This window comes from Anopheles arabiensis, chromosome 3 (genome assembly GCF_016920715.1).
Source record: "Anopheles arabiensis isolate DONGOLA chromosome 3, AaraD3, whole genome shotgun sequence".
NCBI classification, from domain to species: Eukaryota; Metazoa; Arthropoda; class Insecta; order Diptera; family Culicidae; genus Anopheles; species Anopheles arabiensis.
In genome coordinates, this window is record NC_053518.1 from 9,139,352 (window position 1) to 9,162,339 (window position 22,988).

Below are 22,988 nucleotides of genomic sequence, written 5' to 3' on the forward strand. Positions count from 1 at the left end.
CACATTTCGGACGACTTATCGATTCACACAAGCATGATTTAGTGATTTCTTTGAGGTAAAATAGTTTTATTGACTTTTTTCATCATACATATTTAAGACCATGTTGGTCAACAGATCTGATACTGTGTGCATGCTTGCTGATCTCCCTGTAACGTATTGCCGGTGAAACATTCTCACTTCACACGCCACAGAGAGTTCAGCAGAATGTGCGATAACTGAATCAGATGAGTTGAGCAAAGAGAACAAAGAACAACACATTACATACTTACCTGATAGTACCTTCACATTTAGAAACTGTCTTCGAACTGTCACTATTACCACATTATCACGGCACATTAATATCTGAAAAGATATAAAACGATATGGCAAATTAAAACACCTGAACACTAATAGCAAATATAAAGAATAGTGGAATAGTGGAGTTAACGTTTTCAGACAGCCAAGGAAGCTTAAATCAATGATATTTGTATCTCATTACATTATTTTGCGAAACCAGTTCCTTTTTTATCATCAATAAAACAAAACTCATTTAGTGTTCCACACTCTCTTAGATGTGCTCTCCTTTGACTTACCTTTCACAAACACTTGTTGTTAGATGCTCCCCTTTTGCCTTTCGGAACCCTGCGCGTTTGACCCTAGAAGTGGAAAACGAAAAGAAAAAATCGTTTAATATTTTCGTTGGACACTAATCATCAAACCCCAGTTAGCAAATATGTTTCTAAGCGCGCTAGACATTTTCAGTTCAAAGATCCTCTGTCACTGATTCACTCAGACAATGTAGGTAAGGATAAGTTATTGATCATCATATAAAATCTACCAAGTTAAGCGCGCTTTATTGCAGATATGAGATTGGCTGGTGATGAATTAAGTTGAATACAGTAATATGAATCTTACCTTTAAAAATGAAGCAGATGATTTCCAATAACCGATACACGATCAATCACGATCGCAACTTCCGTTGCAGTTATGGTACCTTCATCCCAACATCTAGTAAAGCGACGAATGAAAAGAATATAAAGAAGGTTAGATTTAATGATATTTACTATTTTTCATCTGTTTCGGCAAAGAGATAGAGATGTGTTTTGATACACAGAAAAGGCCGTGGCATTTTCATCTTCCATTGCCAGAATATTGGACCAAAAGGTAATTACTATTGTCCCTCTTTGAGACCATACGACCAGATGATACAACCGTACGGCTCTAGTCGTCTCAGGACGTAAGATAGGGGGGTTATAGGGTGGAGGTTAATTAGATTCGAATGAAAACGAAACTTACTTGACATTTCACTTGTACAATATCGGAAGACAGAGAATCATGCAGTGATTTATTTAAACCAATCTGAAACATAGATAAAAAATAACGCGGAAAAGAACTATTAGAATATTTATGAAACAAATATATAGTAACTCAGTGCTATTAATCAATGCAGAGGAAATGTCACATTATTTTCCACAATTTAAAAGGCATGAAACAAGAAACCTCTAAATTAGGATAGAATAATGTCTTTTACTCTAGTCCATTTGCGAAAAACGAAAGAACTAAGTTTGCCTTTCATTTATTAGAGAATGGACTGTACAAGAGTCGTACAGAACAGATGTTTCTTTAGATCAGAGGTAGTAAAGTTTGTTTTTCAACTTACATCAAATCTTCCAAGTAACCCGCACACTCCCAGATGTACCACCCTAACTGCGTCTAGTGCTTTCGTGCGATTATGAAGAACTTTGGTCGTTTAGCAGCGTCGTTGAACTGATGAATAACAGGTAAGTATCACTGATATAAACTCTGTAATGAATGAGAATCCACATAAAATATAAGAAAATGTAAGTATCACTGTAGAAGGCTCTCTGAAGGTTCAATGATATATATTTTCAATTGTTATTGATCAGATAGGGCAAGTCCGAATAACTTGTTTTGGTCTGCACGAATGTTTAAGGCAAAAAAGCGTATATTAAACCATCATTTCAAAACGATTTCGCTAATTATACATTTGATCGCTAGTTTTGTTACATTTGATCTTACCTTGGAATTATGCAGTACTCCCGAATACCATGCGTCTGTGGACGTAGAACAAGACAAAGATTTTATTAGTATTTACAGATAATTTTACTTCGATTTCTATATTTGGTCTGAACAAAATGATCAGATAGGGCAAGTCCGAATAACTTGTTTTGTCTGCATGATTTTTAAGACAAAAATGCGTATATTAAAACCATCATCTCAACACGGATTTTACAAATTTAAGTATTTTTTTGTTCTAACGTACCTTGTGTATTGGATGGCATCTTCACTGCATCACCTTCAACAAAACGCATACCAAAATTCCACTTTAGTTCGGTATTTCACACCAATTGTTGCCAGTATCGTATGAAATGTGATGTTGTTTTACAACTGTAAGTAATTACACAACAAAAATGAATTAGACACACGTTTAAGATGAACTGGATCGTTATCGTTATTTAATTTAACGCGCTAGTTTAAATTTGTTTGCCTTTATCTGACAGCGTATCAGTACACACTCCAGAGAGCAACTGTAGCTGTGGATGAAGTAACAAAATTTAATATTGTCTTCGAAAATATAAAACGGTATATCCCGTGATGGAGGGAGACAATACCGAGGGTACAGAAGACGGAAACACGAGTTGACTAAGATAAGAGTAATTAACAATATGCTTACCTTCCATGGTATTGCATCTTGGCGACCTGCAGACATTCGGACCATTCTTTGTAATGTACGTAATCTGACAAAAAAATAAACAAAGAAAAAGAATTGTAGACAAACAGCACCAATAACAAACATCAATCGTATTTGAAATTTAAATTAAAATAACTGTCCCATTATTTTCCGCAATTTAAAGAACATTTAAACATTAGCCCCATAAATTAGGATAGAATAATGTGTTTCACTCTAGTCCACATGCGAAACAAAATAAAGCATGAAGAAGGTTGCCTTTTCTGGATTAGATTATGGACAGTGCAAGTGCATACATAAATGTGTGTCTGTTTATATTCAGAGTTAGCTTTTTAACTTACAGCGCATTTTCCTGCAATCAGCATACCAACTTAGACCATACACGGCGTCTAAGCAAGGTGTCACGCATTGTGTTTCCACCGTCTTTTGAATGAACCGTGTTCGATGTTGAACCATGGGGTTTGATAAACCTGCCATAAAAACAAATAAAAAATATAAATAGATTAAACTAAACGCTTCACTTTCAATCAAATTGAAATGAATAGAACATAATTCAGTAAGACCAATCGAACTAAAATAATATTATTTTAAACATCGTGGTTTCATTGAGTTCTTCAATTCATCCCGGAAGTATAGCTTCTGCTATATAGATGTGTCTGTTTATTCAGAAATAGCATTTAAACTTACATTATTGTTCAGCCAGCAACATGCACGAAGGGGTCGGTTTAAATGATAAACAGCAGCAATAGAAAATGTGTAATCATCGCGTTTCAACCGTCATTTGGATTCGGTCCTTCGAACATGCTTTGATAAACCTGTGGCAAATAAAAATAAAAATACATTCATTAAATAAACTGCACCTGCAATTCCAGTAAAGTTGATATGAACAGAACATAATTCAGTAAGACCAATCGAAATAAAATATTATTATTATTTTAAACATTGTGGTTTCATTCAGTTTTACGTTCATCATGTAAAGAGTTGCTTGTGATAGGGTCAAAATTAGTCTGAAACGAAATTTATCCAAATTAAACTTACCAGTAGGTTGCCTGAGTGCACACTTTTTCATGAGAATTGAATTTCAATCCCCAAAAAAATGGGTTTCGTAGTTCTTCTTAGCATTGCTCTGCGTTAGGTCGTCCAATCTAAAAGCGGAGATACGAAGTCTTATATTAAAAACAGTTCCTTCTCATTATCGTAATAATCGCAATTATAGTGCGATTTTGTAGACTAATGCATTTTGTCGGTACTTCGAAATAATCTTTTGTCACCAGTAAGGAAAGTGACAAAAGAAGAAACCTTTTTGATCTCCATACCATTTTATGTAGTCCAATAATGGAGATCATTTAGCCAAGTATTGTGGCCTAAATGACTGACTGGAGATTTGGACAATGTGTACTAAAAGTGATAGAGCTTTGCGAAAATGAAACTTACATTTACTGTACCACCATCAAATCGCGAATACTGGCCAACCACGCCAAATATTCTAAGGCGTTGTTCAGTTTATCCCCAAATACAGCAGCTAATGCGAGATGCGAACGATATCGAACTGGAAATAAACAGAACCAAAACATCTATTAGACACATTTTCAACAGCGAATGGATGGAGAGATTTGCCATACAATTAATTTTCAGTATAACATTGATATCAATCAAATTGATTCAGCCTGGAGCGGTACATCAATTATGTTAAGGTCTCATCATAATAAAGATAAAAGGAGAATAAAGACTAATAGAAATAAATATAAGAAAGAAGCTTACCTTTGCATATTTTTGCAATAACATATGTATTCCGGTTAATTTCTGTAAAAATATAAAGAAAACAAGAAAATATATTGAAACACTGCTCCGAGGTAACGCAACACGATTATAAAAAAACTGATCTAATAAGTTTTCAGATTCAAAAAGGTATCAGCATTATGTTTAAGCCAGGGATAACTGATAAAATGATAACATCATTTAAATATTGGTTTAGACAGTTTAAGACAGAGTCAAAGTTCATAAAATTGCTCACCTTCACATAAATCATCAACGAATTCCAATACTCTTGTAGTAGATGGACTGTGTTGGCTTTTGATCTGCAAAAGAAAGAACAAACAATAATATGAGTATTTGGAAGAATAGCAGCAGAATGATAATGGAGCAGTCGATCGAAATTTTGTCATTGGACTTAATGGGGGGTAAAGAAGATACACATCCATACCCTGCAAAGCGCCAACTATTGCTATGGTCACATTTTTCCTTTCGAGGTGAAAGAAGATTTAGTTTCACTTCAAATGGTTATATATGTGACGTCGAAGGACGGACGGGGGGGATTATACACGGAATGCATGAGCAATTTCTTACCTATTATCAAAGCATAAGAGACATTCCAGTTCACCGATTCCGTGGCTCCGTGCTATCCAAATGGTTATCTATAGAATAAAAGAGAAAAGTAAATTGTTAAAAATGTTTTGCATACATTTTACTTCAATTTAATGATCAGATTCATCTTTAAATGTCGTAACAACTTGCGATGTAGAGTCTTGAATTAAGTCAAGTCTCCAAGATACCTTTGAACGAATATGCTTTGGCCCAGCAACATCATTTGCCCAGTCGAATTGAAGGTGGAAAAAGCATAATAAACTTTGCTGGGCGTGAAGACGATACGAGAATGTTCATAAAATTGTAAATAAATACAACACTCACCTTAGCAAAGCTAAGAAGTCCTGGTCCACAATAAGCAGTTTCCAGAGGTTGGATATTTTTCGCAACAGAATAACACGCCGACAAGACCTAAATGGAGACAAAAGAAAGTTCCCCTTTCCCGAAATTGCGCCACCGAGATCCGTCATCGTTACAAGGTACACAGCAATAAAAGCAACAATAAAAAACAAAGCCTGCTAGATTTTGGATTTCCTGTTTCATTTTTATTGACACCTTCTTTTCTGCAAAGGTGATAGATGTGTGTTGGAGTAAGCACAAACACACAGCGTAATACACTTTTCCAGAAAAAAATCCCATTTCTCTTCAAAGATGGTAATGAGAACGGGTTTCAGGATGTTTTCATAACCCTTCTTCTTCATGTTTCTTCCCCCCGCGGTCTGGTTGGTTTGTTTCAGGGAGAGAGACTATCGTTCTTTTTCGCCGTAGATCACATTAACGGGGAGATAAAAAGAACGAAAACCATCCACACACACACGCCCTTCCAAAAAAAGGGACCACCACCGACAAGCAACGGTTTTCCCTCTTCTCTTAACAAAAAGTGACGAGACGTGACATGGGGCAGCTTATCGGTTAGACTTGGCCACACGCTCCAGCTCATCCTTCTTCTTGATGGCGTACGAGTTCGACGAACCCTGGAGGTGTGCGTGTCGTCAAAGCGTGATATCAAAGCAAGCATGGAGTTGGCACAAGGGAATAGAAAATGGCGGCAACAAAGCCCATTTTACAAGACGGATCAGTAACGACGCAAAAGGGGGAAAATAAGGAATTCGTAACAATTGAGCAATATTAATAACGAGTTTCGAGGACGCATGAAATTTTACGGTCAATACATACCTTCGCGGCGTTGATCAGCTCATCGGCCAAACATTCGGCAACCGTCTTGATGTTACGGAATGCAGCCTCACGAGCACCGGTGCACAGCAGCCAGATAGCCTGTGGAAACGAGAAAGAGGACACACATTAACAATCGTGAAGCGAAATGGGAACGAAATAAACAATCTAATACACGTGGACAATATGTAACAGATCACTCGGCACACCTTGAGCCGATGTCGTTTTGCAACGCGCCAGCTCAACGAATTCTGAACCGAGCGGACCATGCCGCCTGCGAAAGAGGGCACACTTTCCGACGCTATTGGAATTGAAAGAAGACGTGGGGGAAATCGAGTCTACCCAATATGCCTTAGCATCGGTCGATCATTTTGTTTGCTGCGCTAAAACTGTGGCGCGCACACAACCTACCTGATTCACACGACGCAGAGGAGACACATCGACGGCCTGACGACGGACGGTACCGGCACGGCCGATACGGGTGGAGTCTTCACGCGGACCCGAGTTGATGATGGCGTGGACCACAATCTGCAGCGGGTTCTCGCCGGTCAGCAGATGCATGATCTCGAACGCGTGGCGCACGATGCGCACCGCCTTCAGCTTCTTGCCGTTGTTGCGGCCCTTCATCATCAGCGAGTTGGTGAGACGCTCGACGATCGGGCACTGGGCCTTGCGGAAACGCTTGGCAGCATAGCGACCGGCCGAGTGGGGAAGGTATTTGGCGTGCTTCTCCTTCACGGCGATATAATCCTGAGGAAAGAAAAGCGAAAAAAACATTAGTTTTAATTTTACAGATACTCTTGAAATGCTTTCCCCGACATGGGAGGCATGTGAAACACGTGGTTACACGACGCCGCCACACTCACCGAAACGGAAATGTCGGAAATATCGATATCATCACTGCTCCATCGGCCGAACAGCTTGATCTCGGGAAGCTCGGCAGTCTGGACTACGGGTGCCTCTTCGTAGACCTGCGCTGCCTGATCATCCTGGACGGCATCGTCCATCTCCTGCGGTGCCGCCGCCTCCTCATCGAAGTTTTCAAATGCTTCGTCAGCCATGGTGCTATCGGATCAAAATTCACGAAACACAACCAGAAAAGAAAGCCACCGCGCGCGTACACACACACACAAGCTTGCGTTAGTTGCAGAAGATAACCCAACAAAAAAATGGGCCTTCCGGTTGCTTTCACACAAACCACGCGGTTGCGCGTGTGAAAAAGCGGCGCGGCACCAATTCGTTCACAAAACGGTGGCAGCAAACGCGATCGAACATTCAACTGTGCAGGGGGGTAATGTGAACTTGTTCTTCTCACTTGATGACCGTTTTAAAGTTTAACAATCTCTTATGAATATTAAAACACATCAAGAGACTTCTGCAAAACTAGAAGGCCGGTTTCGAGAGAACACCGACACGTGCGCTAGGATGGTCCAGGAGGAAATGAACGAGCTGTCGTACTGACAGCCTTCACCTACCCTCTCAGCACATCTCTGCCTACCACCATCACCAACCCCCTTCCTCTCACTACACACCCAACCAACTTCAACGAGCCCAGGAGTGGAGTGGCTTAGCTCACGGTCGGCACTCTCGGTGGCACAACATTATCACGAAATTTTACCATCAAATAGCCCGATCGGCACGCAACTTTCACAACGCCCTGCACGGCCAATGTTCACGCGTTCGGAAAAGGGGCACCGTGTCACGAATTCGTGCCGTTTTACCGGAGAAAATAGAAAAAGTTTCATCTTATTTACTTTCAACACGTCTGTTTTACAGTGGCGTTAGCCGGAAAGAGAGTTTGTCAGTTTGCTGTGGGCCGAGCAGCACTTTCATGTTGGTAGCAGCTCCGTCTGACAGCTGGCAGGAAGACATCCCGCAGGTCGACATGACGTTCGCCCGAATGTCGCCACAGTGGTCGATTCGGTGCAATTTTTGAAAAAAATAATCATTCTTTTATTTGTTTGTTATTAACTGGAGTTTGCTAAAATCATAATTTAATATTAGAGATTAATTTTTCAATAATAAGTTGAAAATCATTGCAAATGCCTTTATATTGACGATATTTCGGATCCGAAGAAGAAAAATCTATGTCGACTGTCTACTGAGATTTTGAATAAACCGGTAACTAATGTTTCAACAGATATTTTACGCCGGCTAGTTATTGAATATGTTTTGCTTCTTTTGGAGTTAGTTCCGTTTCCGACCAAGTTCCAATTCCCTTTCCAAATCTGGGTTTGCATTTTATTCCCCTTTTTTGTTCCTGCTTTGCAAATCAGTAATGTTCTCATGTTTTGTCCAGCATCACGTGTCCGTTTTACATTATCATCCGCGGATCATGTTTCGGTAATTTATTTGAGTTTTAATATACATTCCTGCTTCATGTTACGCAATATGCCTTCAATATAAGCTGTTTTCGTTACTCTATTCACTTTTACTTTATTCAAATTAATTCAATTATTATTTATTGCGGATCACATTTCTTCTGCCGGTACATGTGCGCACTGCGCACAAGAGCATCGTCCTGTATCTATAATCCACCACCATACATTTTGGACAGTACTGTAAAAACTCCTAAACAAACATCTGATAACAGGAGGTAAGCGGAGTAACTTTAACACATTTATTAAAAGCGAGACAAATATGATTCAGACCATAATTTACATAACTTGCAATCGAAATTCCACCACACTCCTTCCTACTCGGGACTACCGAGCAGATCGAACGGATTTACACTGCTAGAGCCTGCCGGCGGAGACATTGTACTGTTAGGATCTTCATCCTCCTCATTATCGCCGTCATTGCTCGCTCCAGCCATGTCTTCCGTATCCGTGTCCGAAAAGCAATCGTCCTCATCGTCGTTACCATCGTTCTCGACGATCGCTTGGATTTCCTTCACCCGTGCCAGCCCCGGATCGGTGGCCAGCTTCTCCTTCTCCAGGTGAAACCCGATCGGTTTCAGCGAGAGAGTGATTTTGCCGTCCAGCGCCATGCGCAGAATACTGTTGGCCGCTCGGTACGTGTCCGGCCGGGCAGCTTTGGCCGTCAGAAAGCCTCGCTTGATCGCCCAAGCGTCACAAATATCGATCGCGGACCATTCATCGTTGTCGCTTTCCGGATGCTTCAGGGACAGCAGCCGCACCAGATCGAGCCGCTCGGCCAGAAACCGGATCGAGGCGTACGGTTCGCGCAGCTGCGCGATCGGATAGCTTCCCATCAGCACCTGCAGCCGGCGTGGTGTCGAGGAGGGAAACACCAACCCAGGACAGTCGCACAACCGTACCGTGTTGGTGAGGAAGATCGTCTGGAAGTGTTTCGTGTGGCCCGGCGTACGACTCACGCTGACCACCTTCCGGCCCATGACGGCATTCAGCAGGGACGATTTGCCAACGTTCGGGTAGCCGACGCATCCGATCGTAAGCACGCCGTTCTTAAACTTGACGTGCTCTTCGAACGCGAAATCTTTCTCCTCCTCGTGCGTTCGCTCCGAAACGAGTTTCTCGTCCTCGTCCCCGTCCACCTCCATCGGTGCGTTGCGTTCTTCGAGAATCTTTTGCTCCCACGAGCCCAGATCCACCTCATCGCCGACGTACTTGTGGCAGATGTCGTAGATCTGCTGCGCTCCTTCCGCCGCCATGCGCATGCGGCCACGGCGGCGGCGAATTTTCAGGCCGTACTTGCTTTCCTGCTTACCGCGCAGATTGTACGAAGGGTAGGACGTGAACAGCACCACATGGATTTGCGGATACTTCTGCTCGAAGTATCGTTTCCAGGCCAGTACCGCTTCCGCTTCCACCAGGTCGATCTTGTTGATGACTAGCATCATTCCCTTGCCGAGCTCCTCCGTTACGTACTTGTAAAGCGCAGGTGGAAACATGAGTGTCTGTAAGGGTAGAGAAAAACAATCATTACTTAAAGAGCCTTTCATTCGTGATGAAAAAGTACGGGAGCAGTAAAAACATCACACGTACAGGGAAACGAGCATCCACAATGATTAAAACTATGTCCGACAACTCTAGCACACGCCACAACTGTCTCCAGGTTTCTAAATTCAACTCACAGAAGCTCAGCGATTTCATATCGTCGTAATGATCCTTCTCCAGCTTTGTAACGTACTTCTGCAAAAGGGAAGGGAAAACGATGAATAACCACGAACCAGCCACTCACAAACGCCAAACGTACAAAGAAGTACCGATTCTCGTTGCCATCCAGCTGCTCCTTCGACATCTCGTACGTCCACTTGGGCCGCGTGGGGAAATCGTACTGCTGGAAGTAGTTGTCCCCCAGCTCCATCTCCTGCTCGCTGCGATACACCAGCCCCTTCCGGGCTTCCTCCTTCATCTCCCGCAGTTCCTTCGCCGTTTCGCGGTGGAACTGCAGCACGTATCGGTTCGTTTTGCTGCGCGGATCCTTTAACGGTTGCAGGTTGATCTTTTCAATGTTCTGCCCGAACGTTCTCGGCATATCGCTGTCCTCGCTGATGTCGCTCGACTCCTCATCCTTCAGGTTTCGTATTAAGTTGTGCGATGTGCTACCTGTGTTGTGGAAGATTAAGAAGGAATCACTATTGGCACGTCTTGCCGAAACAATTCTAGAAACTTCCTCGAAAGGATAGCATCCGGAACAAACTTACTTTTCGCCTGTTTTTTCGCTAGCAGCTGTTGCTTTTTCTGTTTTCCACTGAAAGCTACCTTACGCCTTCCTTGCGGCATGATGCACCAGAATGGGAAGAGAATCGAATTTCTTTAATAGCTTTTACTTTTCCTTGTATTTGCGCATCCGGTGTTTGCTGTACGGCGTTTACTGCTTTGGCTTTGGAAAATTTGGAACCTGTCAAAACATGTTTGTTTACAACGTGCTTACACCACATTGGTCAACGCAAACAAAAAAGGGAAGTAAGTCCTGAAACCAAACCAAACAGCTGTGGTGTTCAGTAAAATGATTAAATTTATTTTTTGAAAGGTTTTTCCTCATAGAAAATATAGGATTCAATGTATTTTTATGTGAAGAATTTAAAATCAACCGTTACACCACACTGCTCTGCTGTCAAATAAAATGTCCGCTTTAGCTGTCAAAAGACGGACAGACAAAAACATAAACAACAACCCAGCGCGGACTCCAAAATTGCTGCGCATTATTTCCGAAACCAATTCTACACACTACCTGCGACGATGGATTAAAGCGAAACATCGCAACCCTGAAAAACGCGTAAAAAGAATGTCCTCATACACCGAGTCGAGAGTGGGCGGCAGTTTGGGCGGCTTGATCGGCGTCGGCGGTGCGGGAGCGGTCGGCAGCGAGCCACTATGCCTGCAGCGCAAAAGTTCCTGGGTGCGGGAGTACCGCGACCTGCAAGCCAACGTCATGTCCGTCGACTGGACCGGCTCGTGGATACTGTTGGCCGGCCGGCGGCTGCTCGCCCTGCAGTCACTGCGCGACTACGAATCGACGGACGCGAGCAACCCGCGGATGGACGACCATCACCATCCGGCGGTCGATTGCGGGCTGCGCAAATTTCAGCGCCACTCCAAGTACGAGGTGACCGCGGCCGAATGGGCCATCTGCCAGCACAGCCAGGAGTACTGCGCGATCGCCACCTGCCAGCAGATCGAGGTCGTCACGTGGCGGTCCGGTGAGCCGACCCTGCAGCACTCGCTTCGAGCGCACACCCGAATGATAACGGACATCGACTGGCACTCGAAGGTGCCGCACCTTCTCGCCAGTTGCTCGATCGACACGTTCACGCATCTGTGGGATCTGCGCGATCCCCGGAAGCCGGTACTGTCGCTGAGTGCCGTCTGTATGTCCGGTGCCAGTCAGGTGGGCTTTAATCGGGTCTCGGGGAACCTGGTCGCCACGGCGCACGATGGCGACCTGCGCATCTGGGACCAGCGCAAAGGTTCGTGTCCGATACAGTACATTACCGCGCACCTGTCGCGCATCCACGGTATCAACTGGAGCCACGATCACGAGACGAGCCTGTCCACCGCTAGCCAGGACGGTACGGTGAAGTACTTCGACATCAACAACCCGCGGCGGGCGGAGAAAATCATCACGACGTCCTGTCCAGTGTGGCGGGCCCGGTACACCCCGTTCGCGGACGGGCTGGTTACGACCAGCGTGCCGCAGCAGGGTCGCGGCGAGAACAGTCTCCTGATGTGGAACAACTCCAAGCAGGACGCGCCCATTTGCGCGTTGGTCGGGCACACGGACGTGGTGCTGGACTTTGCCTGGGGCCGGAAGGACATACACGATCCCGAGCTGATCACGTGGTCGCGCGACCAGACGATCCGGATCTGGCGCATCGACGAGGAGGTGCGCAAGCTGTGCGAGCGCTTCCCGCCCGACGATGACGATGGGTTTATGATCGAGGAAACGAATGGTGGCGGCGGCGGCGGCAGCAGCAGCGTGGTGCCGGGTGGCGCTGTCGGGGGTGGAAAATTCACTGCGACCGTCTGCCCGAAGAGCCCGATGCGCGAGAAGCAACCGTCGGTATCGCTGCAGCACGAGTTTTCGCTGCTGAATCCCAACATTCCGCACATCGACATTGAGGTGCTGGATCCGATCAAGCGCACCGCCACGGTCCGAATCTCCGTCAACGGGTACGTGATCATGCTGCAGGTCAACTTCCCCGCGCTCTACCCGAACAATGGCACCGTGCCGGAGTTTCACTACTGCCAGGGCACGTCGCTGGACGATTCGCTTTCGCTGACGCTGATGAAGGTGTTGCGCATGACCGCTAGCCAGCGGGTGAAGAAGGGCCGCACGTGCCTCGAGCAGTGTTTGCGGGCGCTGGTGGACCAGCTGAAAAAGTCCTCCACCAGCAATGGGGACCGGCATCTGCGGCTGCAGTCGCCGCGGCTGGAGGGTGCGCTCAGCAGCGCCCTGCACGATGCCTGCGTGCCCTTTCCCAAAACTTCAGGGGTGCGGTTCAGCCAGGTGGGCATACTCGTAACGTTCTCGCGGCCGCTCAACACCAAGCGCATTAGCTTGAAGCAGCAAAACACCACCCCAAGGGCTCTGTCCGCATTGAGCGGTGGCTATCTCGGGAACGTGATGGGTTCGCAGCCGATTCTGTACGCCCATCGCGATCCTAGCACGTCCTCGTTTTACCTACCGGACAGAGTAAGTGTACAAATTGTCTTAAATAGCGGGTTTGTTGCAATTAAAACTCTCTTCCCCTCCACACCACAAGAAATCATCACGCCATCGAGGATCGTCGGTCAAGATCAACGTATCGCCCGTGCACGTGTACGACGTGTCGAAGATACTGTACGTTAGCCGCGAGCTGGCAGAGAACTACATCATCAGCACGACGAACGTGGCCGAAATGTGTCGCCACAATCGGGCGGCGGCAGAAAGGTACGGCCGGCCCGATCTGGTACAGTGCTGGTCGCTGGCGGAGATGATCGCCCAGCCGAGCACGGATTTCGAATCGGACGACGATATGCTGTGCGCCCAGAATCCGTTCGCCAAGAGTCTGCTCGAGTCGCTGTGAGTAGTAATTGATTCTTCTAGTGTGCATCATTTTAGGGGACGTTATAATGGGACTGTTCTCCTTATTTTAGGATTCATCACTTTGCACGCATCCACGACGTGCAGACGGCCGCCATGCTGTGCTGTGCGTTCGGGCGACACTGTCCCTCGGCGCTCGAGCTCTCCATGAGCTCCAGCTCGAGCAGTAAATCTATTAACCAAAGTGTAAGTTAATCAATTTACTGATCTATTTCAAACGTCATCAATCGCGTCTATCGTGCTCGAAAGCAAATGCAACCATAAACGCGGTGCATTTTAGTGAAACGGTTCCGATTGAACCTTCTTTAAGTAACTCTTTCAAAGCCCCTTCAATTAGAATAGGCGCATGAATTCTCGGGTGCCTTGAATAGTTGGTTTGATAACGCTCATCCCTCTAATACATGGTCCATTTCGGCATAGTACTTCCTTTCCAACCGGGGAACTGCCGGCATGAATCATCGTCTTCCTTGTTTATTTCATAATTTGCATACGTTCCATGGTTCTTCCTAAAAGACAAAATTAAGATTTCATGCAATGTTTGACTAACTTTTAAACATTCCCGTTCGATAGGACAGATGTATAAAATGAACCATTCTATAGTTTTACCATTTAAATATTATTTTAACTAATGAATTCATTTGAACGGAACGTAGCATCAAATGAACATCCTTCCTCATTTAATCCTTCATTCATTTCTTGTCCCTTGTTTACCAAGAAAAGTCCTCTCGAATTATCCTTTCCCTAGTATAAATAACCCAAGGGTTTGTGGTAGTAGGATGATTCCCTGTGTAATCCTCCCCTCCCCCCTCCAAACGCCGACAATCCTACACGTACGCGGTAGTTTGTTTTCTTTTTCCGTTAGCTTTTTAATTCCGTTTCTTTCCTTCAACCCTTCATTATAGCACTTACTTAGCGGTCATCGAAAAATTAAGGTAAATCAGGTGTATATAATACCAATACTCCTCCGGCCAATGTGTGATTGTTATCCAAAACTGCAACAAAACAAAAAAGCAAACCAAATTTTACGCTATGCCCGCTGCTGCTCGTCTGTACTAAAACAAAAATATGATGAAATTATTGCTGCTAATGCCCCTAGCTCTTTCAGAAAAACGCTTCCCTCCTCGGCAGAAAGTCCTCTCGCTGTGTTCGTCCTCTCGTTTCTGTGCGACACATCCCACCAACAGGTGGAAGCGCAAAGCATGCTACGATTTCGTTTCGGGATGATGGATGGTACTTGTGCTGGTGCCCTTGGTCGGGTGCTCCTGTCTCACGCTTCGTTGTCCTTTGTAGCTGTTTTCCGTTGCTTCGTTGTGCTTTGTGTTAAAGTTTAACGTGTTCTTTCGCCATCCGTCGCGCCACAATGTGCCTTTAGTGCCTGAATCCCACCCTCTCCCTCCAGGGCCGAAGGTGTGCGCTGCAGTGCAGAGTGTTTGTGCTTGTCCCCTGGTGATCATTGCCTCATCGGAATGCCGCTAACCACATTCAAAAATTGTACATTCCAACCCGGACTTTAGGAACAATCATCCCCCCTCTGTGAATGTGCTGGATACCGCCTTTCCCTAAGCTTTAGGTGTACGAACGGTTTCGAAGGAAAGCTTCGCTTCGTCGTGTCCTTCCGTGTAAATGTGTTTCTGTGTGTGCTGGAAATGCTTTTCCCCCCTCCGTTGTCTCTCTATGACCTTGGTTGTCATCGCCTGTGTGTGTTCGCTTTTCCCGGAATTGTTTAATAATATGTGTTTTTCCCTCCATTTTTTAATTCCCTCTCTTTCGTTGCTGGCCAAGCAGCCTAGTGGATCACCGTACCATACGATCCTGCCAGTGGATCCTTCCTCCCACCAGGGCTGGCTGTTGGCTCAGCAGCTCAAGCATCTGCGCAGCAACTCCTGGTCCGACTCGCTGGACGATATACGGCTCGGCCCTGGCGGTGGCGGCGGCGGCGGCGGCGGGACGTCCATCGGCTTCGTTGGAGACATCAATCGCAGCCTGCTGGGCGACAGCAATCGCTACCTGTACGACAACTTTAAGCGCAGCTACGCGGAAATGCTGTACCGGTGGGGTTTGCTGGTGCAGCGGGCCAAGGTGCTGAAGTATCTGTCCAGCTACGTCGACACGCCCCGGTGCGTCGAGTTCGTGACGGAGTGCCTGAACTGCTGCCGGGTCGGGGCGCCCGCCTGTGCGACCTGCAAGAAGCCGGTGCTGTACTGTAGCTTGTGCCGGCTGCCGGTACGCGGTGCGGCCAACGCCTGCCTGCACTGTGGGCACGGCGGACACACCGAGCATATGCGCATATGGTTCGAGCGGCACGACGTGTGCGCCACGGGATGCGGTTGTCCGTGTTTGAGCAAAAGCTCCAAGCTTTGTAATTTGTAGTGGTTAGGGATAGGGAGGTTTGCCGAATTTGTTACCGAAATGTAGAGAAAGAGAGGGACAGAGGTACATGAACTGTTGTTGGTTGTATAGAGAAAATTGTTATAAAAATTTATAAAACCATGAAACATGAATCTCCCATTTTTTCTTGCGATTGAGACGATTTTGACTGAAAAAAACTGCAATGATGAATGCTTTGTATGGCTTTCTATAAATCCTTATATTTATTTGAGTTCGTACTGGCTATAGTTACACTCTCTGACCTTTTATTCCATATCTTAATGTCTTTCGTAATCTTTTTCACATCCAATCATCTCTTGAGCCTGCTCATACTCTTCGTCGCCTACTCTTAATTCCTATGTTGAGCCTCCTATGTAAATCTATCATCCCTATTCCCCCCCTCATCCCTAAAGATACACCTTCAACTGCTTCTCGATGTGCGTCCGGCACACCGGGCACACTGGATTGTAGTAGGCTATGTTGCGCGCACACGTTTTGCACACGCAAAGATGTCCGCAAGGCACAAACACGATGGTCCGATCGTCGTCTTCGCAGATGATGCACGAGCCAATCTTCGCACGCTGGGGCGTTGAACGACGTCTTGGTGGTGGTGGTGGTGGTGGTGGTGGCAGTGCTGCTGGTGGTTCCTGACGATTATTACGCTCCGTGTGTTGGTTTTCTTGGGGAGTGCTAAGCTCGAGCATGTTTCGGTTCAGCGGTATCGACTGAATCAGACTACGTATCCTGTCGTAGCGCAACAGGTGCAAGGTCCCGTGTAGATAGCGCCTCAAGAGCTCTCCAAGTGGTATCAAAATCCTTATGTACGCCGCTAGAGCGATTCGGGACAATTTGTCATTGAGCGTGGCCAGAGCACGCTGTGCCTTTGCACGTCCAACACGGTATGCGTAGCGGGCAGCTTTCAGAAGAAACTGCAGTACACACTTTGCCGGTCCGGGATTGAGGTAGATAAGTCCGAGAAGCATTAATCCCAGGGCCGATTCCAGCGGTACATCGTGGATAGTGTAGTGAACTATATCGACCACCCCGTTGGCACAAAACGTGGCCGTATTTCGTGCTAGCTGAAGAGTTTGCTGCGTCCCGTAGCACAGCAACTCATCGAGCAGAACCAGCAGTTGGTACGGAGCGGTAAACAGCAACCAGACGGCTTCACCGATCAGCACGAGGCTGCGTTTGATGCACCATACCGTTTGCCACAGCAACGTCCAGCATCTTATCAACGCTTCTCGAAACACGCAACAGACAGTCCACACTGCACTGCAAACCTTCACCAGATTGCTGATGAAGAAATCGGACGTTCCCCCGATGATGGTCCGCACGTCCTGGATGTGGTGATGGTTGTCTTCGTACACGATCCTGGCAAATACGGACACGTTCTGCACACACCACAGCACGGCCCATCCTATTTTGCTGAGCGTATCGTACAGTAAATAGCCCACGAAGGTGCTAACACGAATGATGTAGTACAGCAGCATGTAGCAGTGGTAGATGAAGTCGCCCAATGCGGCGAGCACCATCGTGCGGCTGGTCGTTTTGGTGCCCGTGAGAAGTACGTTCGGAACTAAGTTTGCCCTGCCGTTGCGTCTATTATCACTACATGTTTGTTCTAGTTGGGTTGGAAAAGATTGGACTTCTTCTGGGAGCGGAATGGAGAACAGCGCAAACAATTCAAAATAAACGAAAAATGATAATCAGGTAGCGTTTGTTGTGATTGCTGCTGGACCGGCTGATAGTGTGCGGCGCTTTCGTCCATCGTCACTGACAGCTCGAAAAAGGGAACTTCCCCATTAAATTGCAGGGGTCGTGTGCTACGGGAAAAAGGGAATTTGATTTAGGTTCCAATTTCTTGTGTGAACTTTCGCTTGGTATTGGGTTAGTTTTGCTTTAGAAAAGTAAATTTAGACTGTCCTATCAGCAAATATTTAAAAAGAGTCGATTGAAATTATACTACCGTGATTTGATAGATCAGGTACTATTATAACCGTAGCAATAGACGATGCGCAATCTCAGATTGCGCATATATTTATCTGTCAAACGGGTCGGTTTGATATATTTATCTGTCAAAAAAAATTTATATATCTCGGACATATAATCTTGAAAATTTATGCGCAATCTTGGCGCAATCTGAAAATGTATGGAAATGACGTTTATAGCTCAGGGTTGGCTACGCGAAATGACATATGTTTTGATAAAACGAATATATGCGCAATCTGAGATTGCGCATCGTGTATTAATACGGTAAGATGCTTCATTCATCCGATAACCGATTCACAACACACATCACCGCGCGGCTACATGAGGTGAAATATACAGCGAAATGAACTATTTGACAGGTGAAATATCTGACAGGTACAGCTAAAGGGTTGGGGGAGACACAACATCCGCTTTCGAAATTCTATTAAAAATAATATATTCATAAGTAGAACATTCCCTAATTAGAAGAAATTATGAACTGTTGACTGAAAATTGACGAAGTACTCGATATTGAAGTTATTTAATGGATTTAATTACGATTTTGTGCACGTTATTTGTTTACATTGCACATCAGCTGGTTGCTGTGATGCTTTATCCGTCACCGTATTAATACACGATGCGCAATCTCAGATTGCGCATATATTCGTTTTATCAAAACATAAGTCATTTCGCGTAGCCAACCCTGAGCTATAAACGTCATTTCCATACATTTTCAGATTGCGCCAAGATTGCGCATAAATTTTCAAGATTATATGTCCGAGATATATATATATTTTTTGACAGATAAATATATCAAACCGACCCGTTTGACAGATAGATATATGCGCAATCTGAGATTGCGCATCGTCTATTGCTACGGTCAGATATTTCGCCTGTCAAATACAGTCTTTCCCCGAGTTACGCGAATAATGCGTTCCGGAGACATTCGCGTAACTCGGATTTTCGCGTAAGTCGAATATCACATGTTACAGCAAAAATATACTTTATTTATCATAATTTTTTATTGAATTTAGTTCATTTATGTAATTTAATACTTATTTGATGCAATTGGTGTAGAAAATTTGGTTAATTATCGGTAATTATTTTTCATTTGACAATTGATGGAGAAAATTGTACTGATTTGACATCTGAACTGTCAAAAATAAAAATTCGCGTAACTCGAGTGTCGCGTAACTCGGGGAAAGACTGTAGTTCATTTCGCTGTATATTTCACCTCGTGTAGCCGCGCGGTCACAGAACAATACTTCATTCAACTTTGTGGTAAATAGTAATATCGTGATTATTTATTGATGGGAATGAGAGAGAGAGAGAGAAGAGCGTAAAAAAACTCCAACAAAAGAAATGCTTCTTATGCGTCCACACAAAAGAAATGATCCGTATCGACCGTGGTGTATATCATGCCTTCCTGTCCCATATGATCAATGATACTCCTGTAAAAAAAAGAGACGAAACGTTAAACTCCAATCACCGCAGGAGCTCTACATCCTACACTCATAACACTTACTGCATCTCCGAGGGACTGATGTGAGAAAATTTGGCCTGCAGCTCCTTGCGGCTGATCCCGATGTCAGATACGTGGCTTTTGATCGCTTTGTACACAGCCAGCTGCTTCCCGTTCAGGCCCAGCGACGCACCGACCGAGTCCGATTCCATGAACCCACCGTTCGAGGTCGCATTGGCGTTCGTGTCGAACCCACCCTCCACCTTGCGCTTGCTGTTCTCCTCGCCCTTGTACCGGGCATGCAGCACCTCCAGCAGATGGGTGGTCACCTCGTTCGGGGAGTTGATCTGGTCGATCTTGAAGATCATGATCGATTTCGAGCCACCCTGATTGCGCACTGATCCAACCACGCGAGCGTACGACTGGGGCACGATGCTCGGCGTGCTGGTGACACCGTCGTCCTCTATCCACAGATGTGCATCAATTCGGCCTGCATTGGAAAGTGGAAACCATGCGTGAACGTCCCTTTGTGTGTCGGTGTTCCCCACCTGGCTGCCGGCAGCACCGTACATACCTGTGTGATCTTCCAGCTGGTAGGTGACTTTGGTGGAGGAGTAATCGACATTGCGGATGATTGCAACCAGCGTAATCATGGCATATTGGTGCCCGAACAGCGAAATGCCTCCGTCCGATGATTCCAGCACCTGCTCGATGACGAGCGGCAGGACGCCTTCCGCTTTGTTCTCGTTTCCCGCACCGCCGCCGCCCGCGGTCGCGTTAAATCCACCGGCACCAACTGGAAAAGGAAGCAAACGGGGAAGAGGTAAATAAACACAATTAACTAACGTATTTTTTTTACAATTCACAGTTAATTTGGCTTACAGCTATCGTTCATTTTTGCGAGGAGAGATAACAACAACACAACACGGATTTACACGAATTGGCGCCCAAACACAAGGTCGGTGAGTAAACGGGTTGGTTCGAGCGGTGCGCGTTGACAGCGTGCAATGAGCTGTCAAGAAGGTGATGACAGTTTGGCACACAAGAAAGGAAAGGCAAATTGTCACGTTCAAAAATTTCGTTTTTTAACGTTTTAAGAAAAAGGGAAATTTCGTTTTTTTAACAAATTTAATAAAAGTTCAAAAATTATAAAATTTGCTTAAAATATATGAAAACTGGAACCGTTTAGATGAGCCGTTATAATCCTTTTCACATCGTATGTCTTGTCGACCACATGATCAGTTGGAAAAAATATGTTCACTTGTTCTACATGCCGTCTCTTTGCACTATTCGATGCCTGGTATTAGCTTTTTGATGCAAAAAAGCCAAACAAAAAGTGAACGTGTCGATTATTTTGATGCTGTTTTATTGCATACCTTCAGGCGTTTATAAAAGACGGTTAGAGAGAAGTAATTTAGCTACACTCTTCGCTTCTTTGTTAGTACTCCCGACTGACGATCGAATTTTCGCATCCCAAGGTCTGCATGCCCAAACCGATGGTGGTTATTTCTACATATCAAAATTTATGCTCACCGAACATCTGCCCAGTCTAGCGTATACGCGCGAAGGCAAAAGCAAACCGACACGACTGTAGCCGTGCTGTCTGGCAGTGCCTGCATCATGACGTTGGCATGTAATATCGGGAAAAATTATTTATAACGCTTCACATTCATCCCACTAGGAAGCTGCATGTGTACAGACAACGACGACAACGATGTAGTGTGCGGCAGAAAACAGGCCCGAGTAGATCCGACGTACAAAACCGAGTCAGCCAGGAACAGTGTCAGGAGGATATGTATTCCCAGCTCGGTTACATTAGAATGTCTCGTCATTAGCGTAATACATTTCGAGTGAGATTAATTTATGATGATCGGTCATTTGAAGGGGGCAAGGGAAGGAAAGGAAGCAACTCCAAGCCAGACAAAATCGGCACGATCCTCTCATACGATCATGATGCGATCGGTCCTCCGAATCCGTACCCATCTGCACGCAAACCCCTCCGTAACGTTCGATCGAGCAACGAGGTGGGAACATACGCATTACATGCATACATTGGACATACCTTGCCGACGGTGCCCCGTTGAGGGAGAGATAAACGCTAGCCTAAGCCAGTTAGGACGGCGATATTTATATGGGAACGAGTAGAAGGAATCTTCCGGGCTCTCGCCATAGCCGGTGCTCCACTTTGTGCGCAACCCATTGCCGAGGAGGAGGAGAAGGAGGTTGATCAGTTTCTATTCCACGCTTTGGAAGCATTTAATCACGCTGCTATTAATTTTATCCCGGTGCACTGTCACCTCCAATTGGACTGCATACGGGTAGGTGGGGTTTACGGAGGGGAAAATGGTGTATAATAGTGCAATTACACGGTGGAGATAATGATGTTTAAGCTTTTGACACAAAATCATTCCATTAGGCGGGGTGTGGTGTGTCGGGGACGGGGGGGAGCATCATTAAGTAGTTTGCATTGGAGAAGCAGGGCAATAACATAATATTACCTTGTTAGTATTTGGGAATAAATCGCGAGATATGCTACAGGCCGTTGCACGATCGCCTTTGATCGTGCACAATATTCCATAAAAAGAATACGCGCTTTTCTTTCTGCCCCAAATTACATTGAAGACATGTACCACAATTATTCATTGGAAGCAGCGTGCGCATAATGTTGCAAATTTTCTTTTATTTATCTGGCCGCTTTATAGCACAGCGAAGGAACCCAATGGAACCGGGAGCGCGGGATGAATGAAGCAGGCAAATTACTCACACGCTGACATGATCTCGGTGACACGCAACATCAGAACGGTTGGGTTGATAAATTGTTACGCGGCTACTAAACTGCAGCAGCCAGTGCACCTATCGGCAGCTCGTTTGATCTGGTGGTTTGATTTGCGTTTCCTTGCGGTGTGGTTCTATTTCTGTGCAAGTGTTTGCCGTGTATGGAAATAAGAAACGTGCATGGCATGATTTGTTGGAATTTTCACTACATAAGTAAGCACTAAGTATTGAAGAATACGTTTCGGATGATGTTACTAATAAAATGGACTTGTTTTATTTCTCAACAGATGGCGCTTTTTTGATCATTTCAACCAAAAAAGACCTCAGAAGTAGATCATCAATGAAAAATAATGATTTTTTGCAGTCCTACGAGGCGAAAAGAATATTCTTATTGCAGTGAGGTCTTCAAAATCCACCCCTTCTTCTCTCCTCCACTAACATTTCTCACCCTTATCTTACATTATGCTTCTTTGTCGATCAACCAGCACGATCGCTCGAGATCCAAAGCCGATAATTCAATGCCTAATTGACTTGTTCTTTGACTTCACCCGTCCACTCCAAACTTCCAATGTGCTATTCTACCTTGCACAACCGTGTCACACACTCTGCCAAGCTGTGAACCAGCTTGGGAAGGCAGCTTGTCCTGCCCTTTTCCCCCCCTCCCTTTCCTTTACA

The 22,988-nt window shown here is 45.3% G+C and overlaps 4 protein-coding genes and 1 long non-coding RNA gene across 6 annotated transcripts; 1 reads left to right on the plus strand and 4 right to left on the minus strand.

The window, feature by feature from the left end:
* Positions 1-19: 19 nt before the first annotated feature.
* On the minus strand, positions 20-5,352 carry LOC120900244. The gene is made up of 14 exons (XR_005739175.1): positions 5,036-5,352; positions 4,704-4,767; positions 4,124-4,492; positions 3,728-3,834; positions 3,377-3,504; positions 3,031-3,159; positions 2,675-2,738; positions 2,264-2,388; positions 2,020-2,054; positions 1,640-1,782; positions 1,276-1,338; positions 895-987; positions 573-635; positions 20-342 (listed from the first exon to the last, which is right to left on the minus strand). It is a non-coding gene; the product is annotated as an uncharacterized LOC120900244 (long non-coding RNA).
* A 220-nt stretch (positions 5,353-5,572) lies between these two features.
* On the minus strand, positions 5,573-8,102 carry LOC120900243 (40S ribosomal protein S5). Its single transcript, XM_040306996.1, has 5 exons — positions 7,981-8,102; positions 7,093-7,291; positions 6,638-6,976; positions 6,230-6,328; positions 5,573-6,027 (listed from the first exon to the last, which is right to left on the minus strand). Exons 2-5 carry the CDS (start codon positions 7,285-7,287, stop codon positions 5,959-5,961), a joined length of 702 nt encoding a protein of 233 aa, XP_040162930.1. The 5' UTR covers positions 7,288-7,291; positions 7,981-8,102; the 3' UTR covers positions 5,573-5,958.
* A 721-nt stretch (positions 8,103-8,823) lies between these two features.
* On the minus strand, positions 8,824-11,056 carry LOC120903552 (guanine nucleotide-binding protein-like 1). The gene is made up of 4 exons (XM_040313044.1): positions 10,857-11,056; positions 10,406-10,758; positions 10,195-10,341; positions 8,824-10,106 (listed from the first exon to the last, which is right to left on the minus strand). The coding sequence occupies exons 1-4, from the start codon at positions 10,933-10,935 to the stop codon at positions 8,922-8,924; spliced, it is 1,764 nt and encodes a 587-aa protein (XP_040168978.1). The 5' UTR covers positions 10,936-11,056; the 3' UTR covers positions 8,824-8,921.
* A 249-nt stretch (positions 11,057-11,305) lies between these two features.
* LOC120901673 (GATOR complex protein Wdr59) lies at positions 11,306-16,239 on the plus strand. 2 transcript variants are annotated; one of them, XM_040309809.1, is made up of 5 exons: positions 11,306-13,348; positions 13,419-13,717; positions 13,792-13,924; positions 14,641-14,670; positions 15,524-16,239. In XM_040309809.1, exons 1-5 carry the CDS (start codon positions 11,441-11,443, stop codon positions 16,106-16,108), a joined length of 2,955 nt encoding a protein of 984 aa, XP_040165743.1. In that variant the 5' UTR covers positions 11,306-11,440; the 3' UTR covers positions 16,109-16,239. The 2 variants fall into 2 exon arrangements, with proteins under 2 accessions (XP_040165743.1, XP_040165744.1); XM_040309810.1 differs by lacking the exon at positions 14,641-14,670.
* Positions 16,240-19,351: 3,112 nt separating this feature from the next.
* Positions 19,352-20,523, minus strand: LOC120901382 (replication protein A 32 kDa subunit). The gene is made up of 4 exons (XM_040309286.1): positions 20,421-20,523; positions 20,113-20,334; positions 19,602-20,028; positions 19,352-19,527 (listed from the first exon to the last, which is right to left on the minus strand). The coding sequence occupies exons 1-4, from the start codon at positions 20,431-20,433 to the stop codon at positions 19,446-19,448; spliced, it is 744 nt and encodes a 247-aa protein (XP_040165220.1). The 5' UTR covers positions 20,434-20,523; the 3' UTR covers positions 19,352-19,445.
* Positions 20,524-22,988: the final 2,465 nt, after the last annotated feature.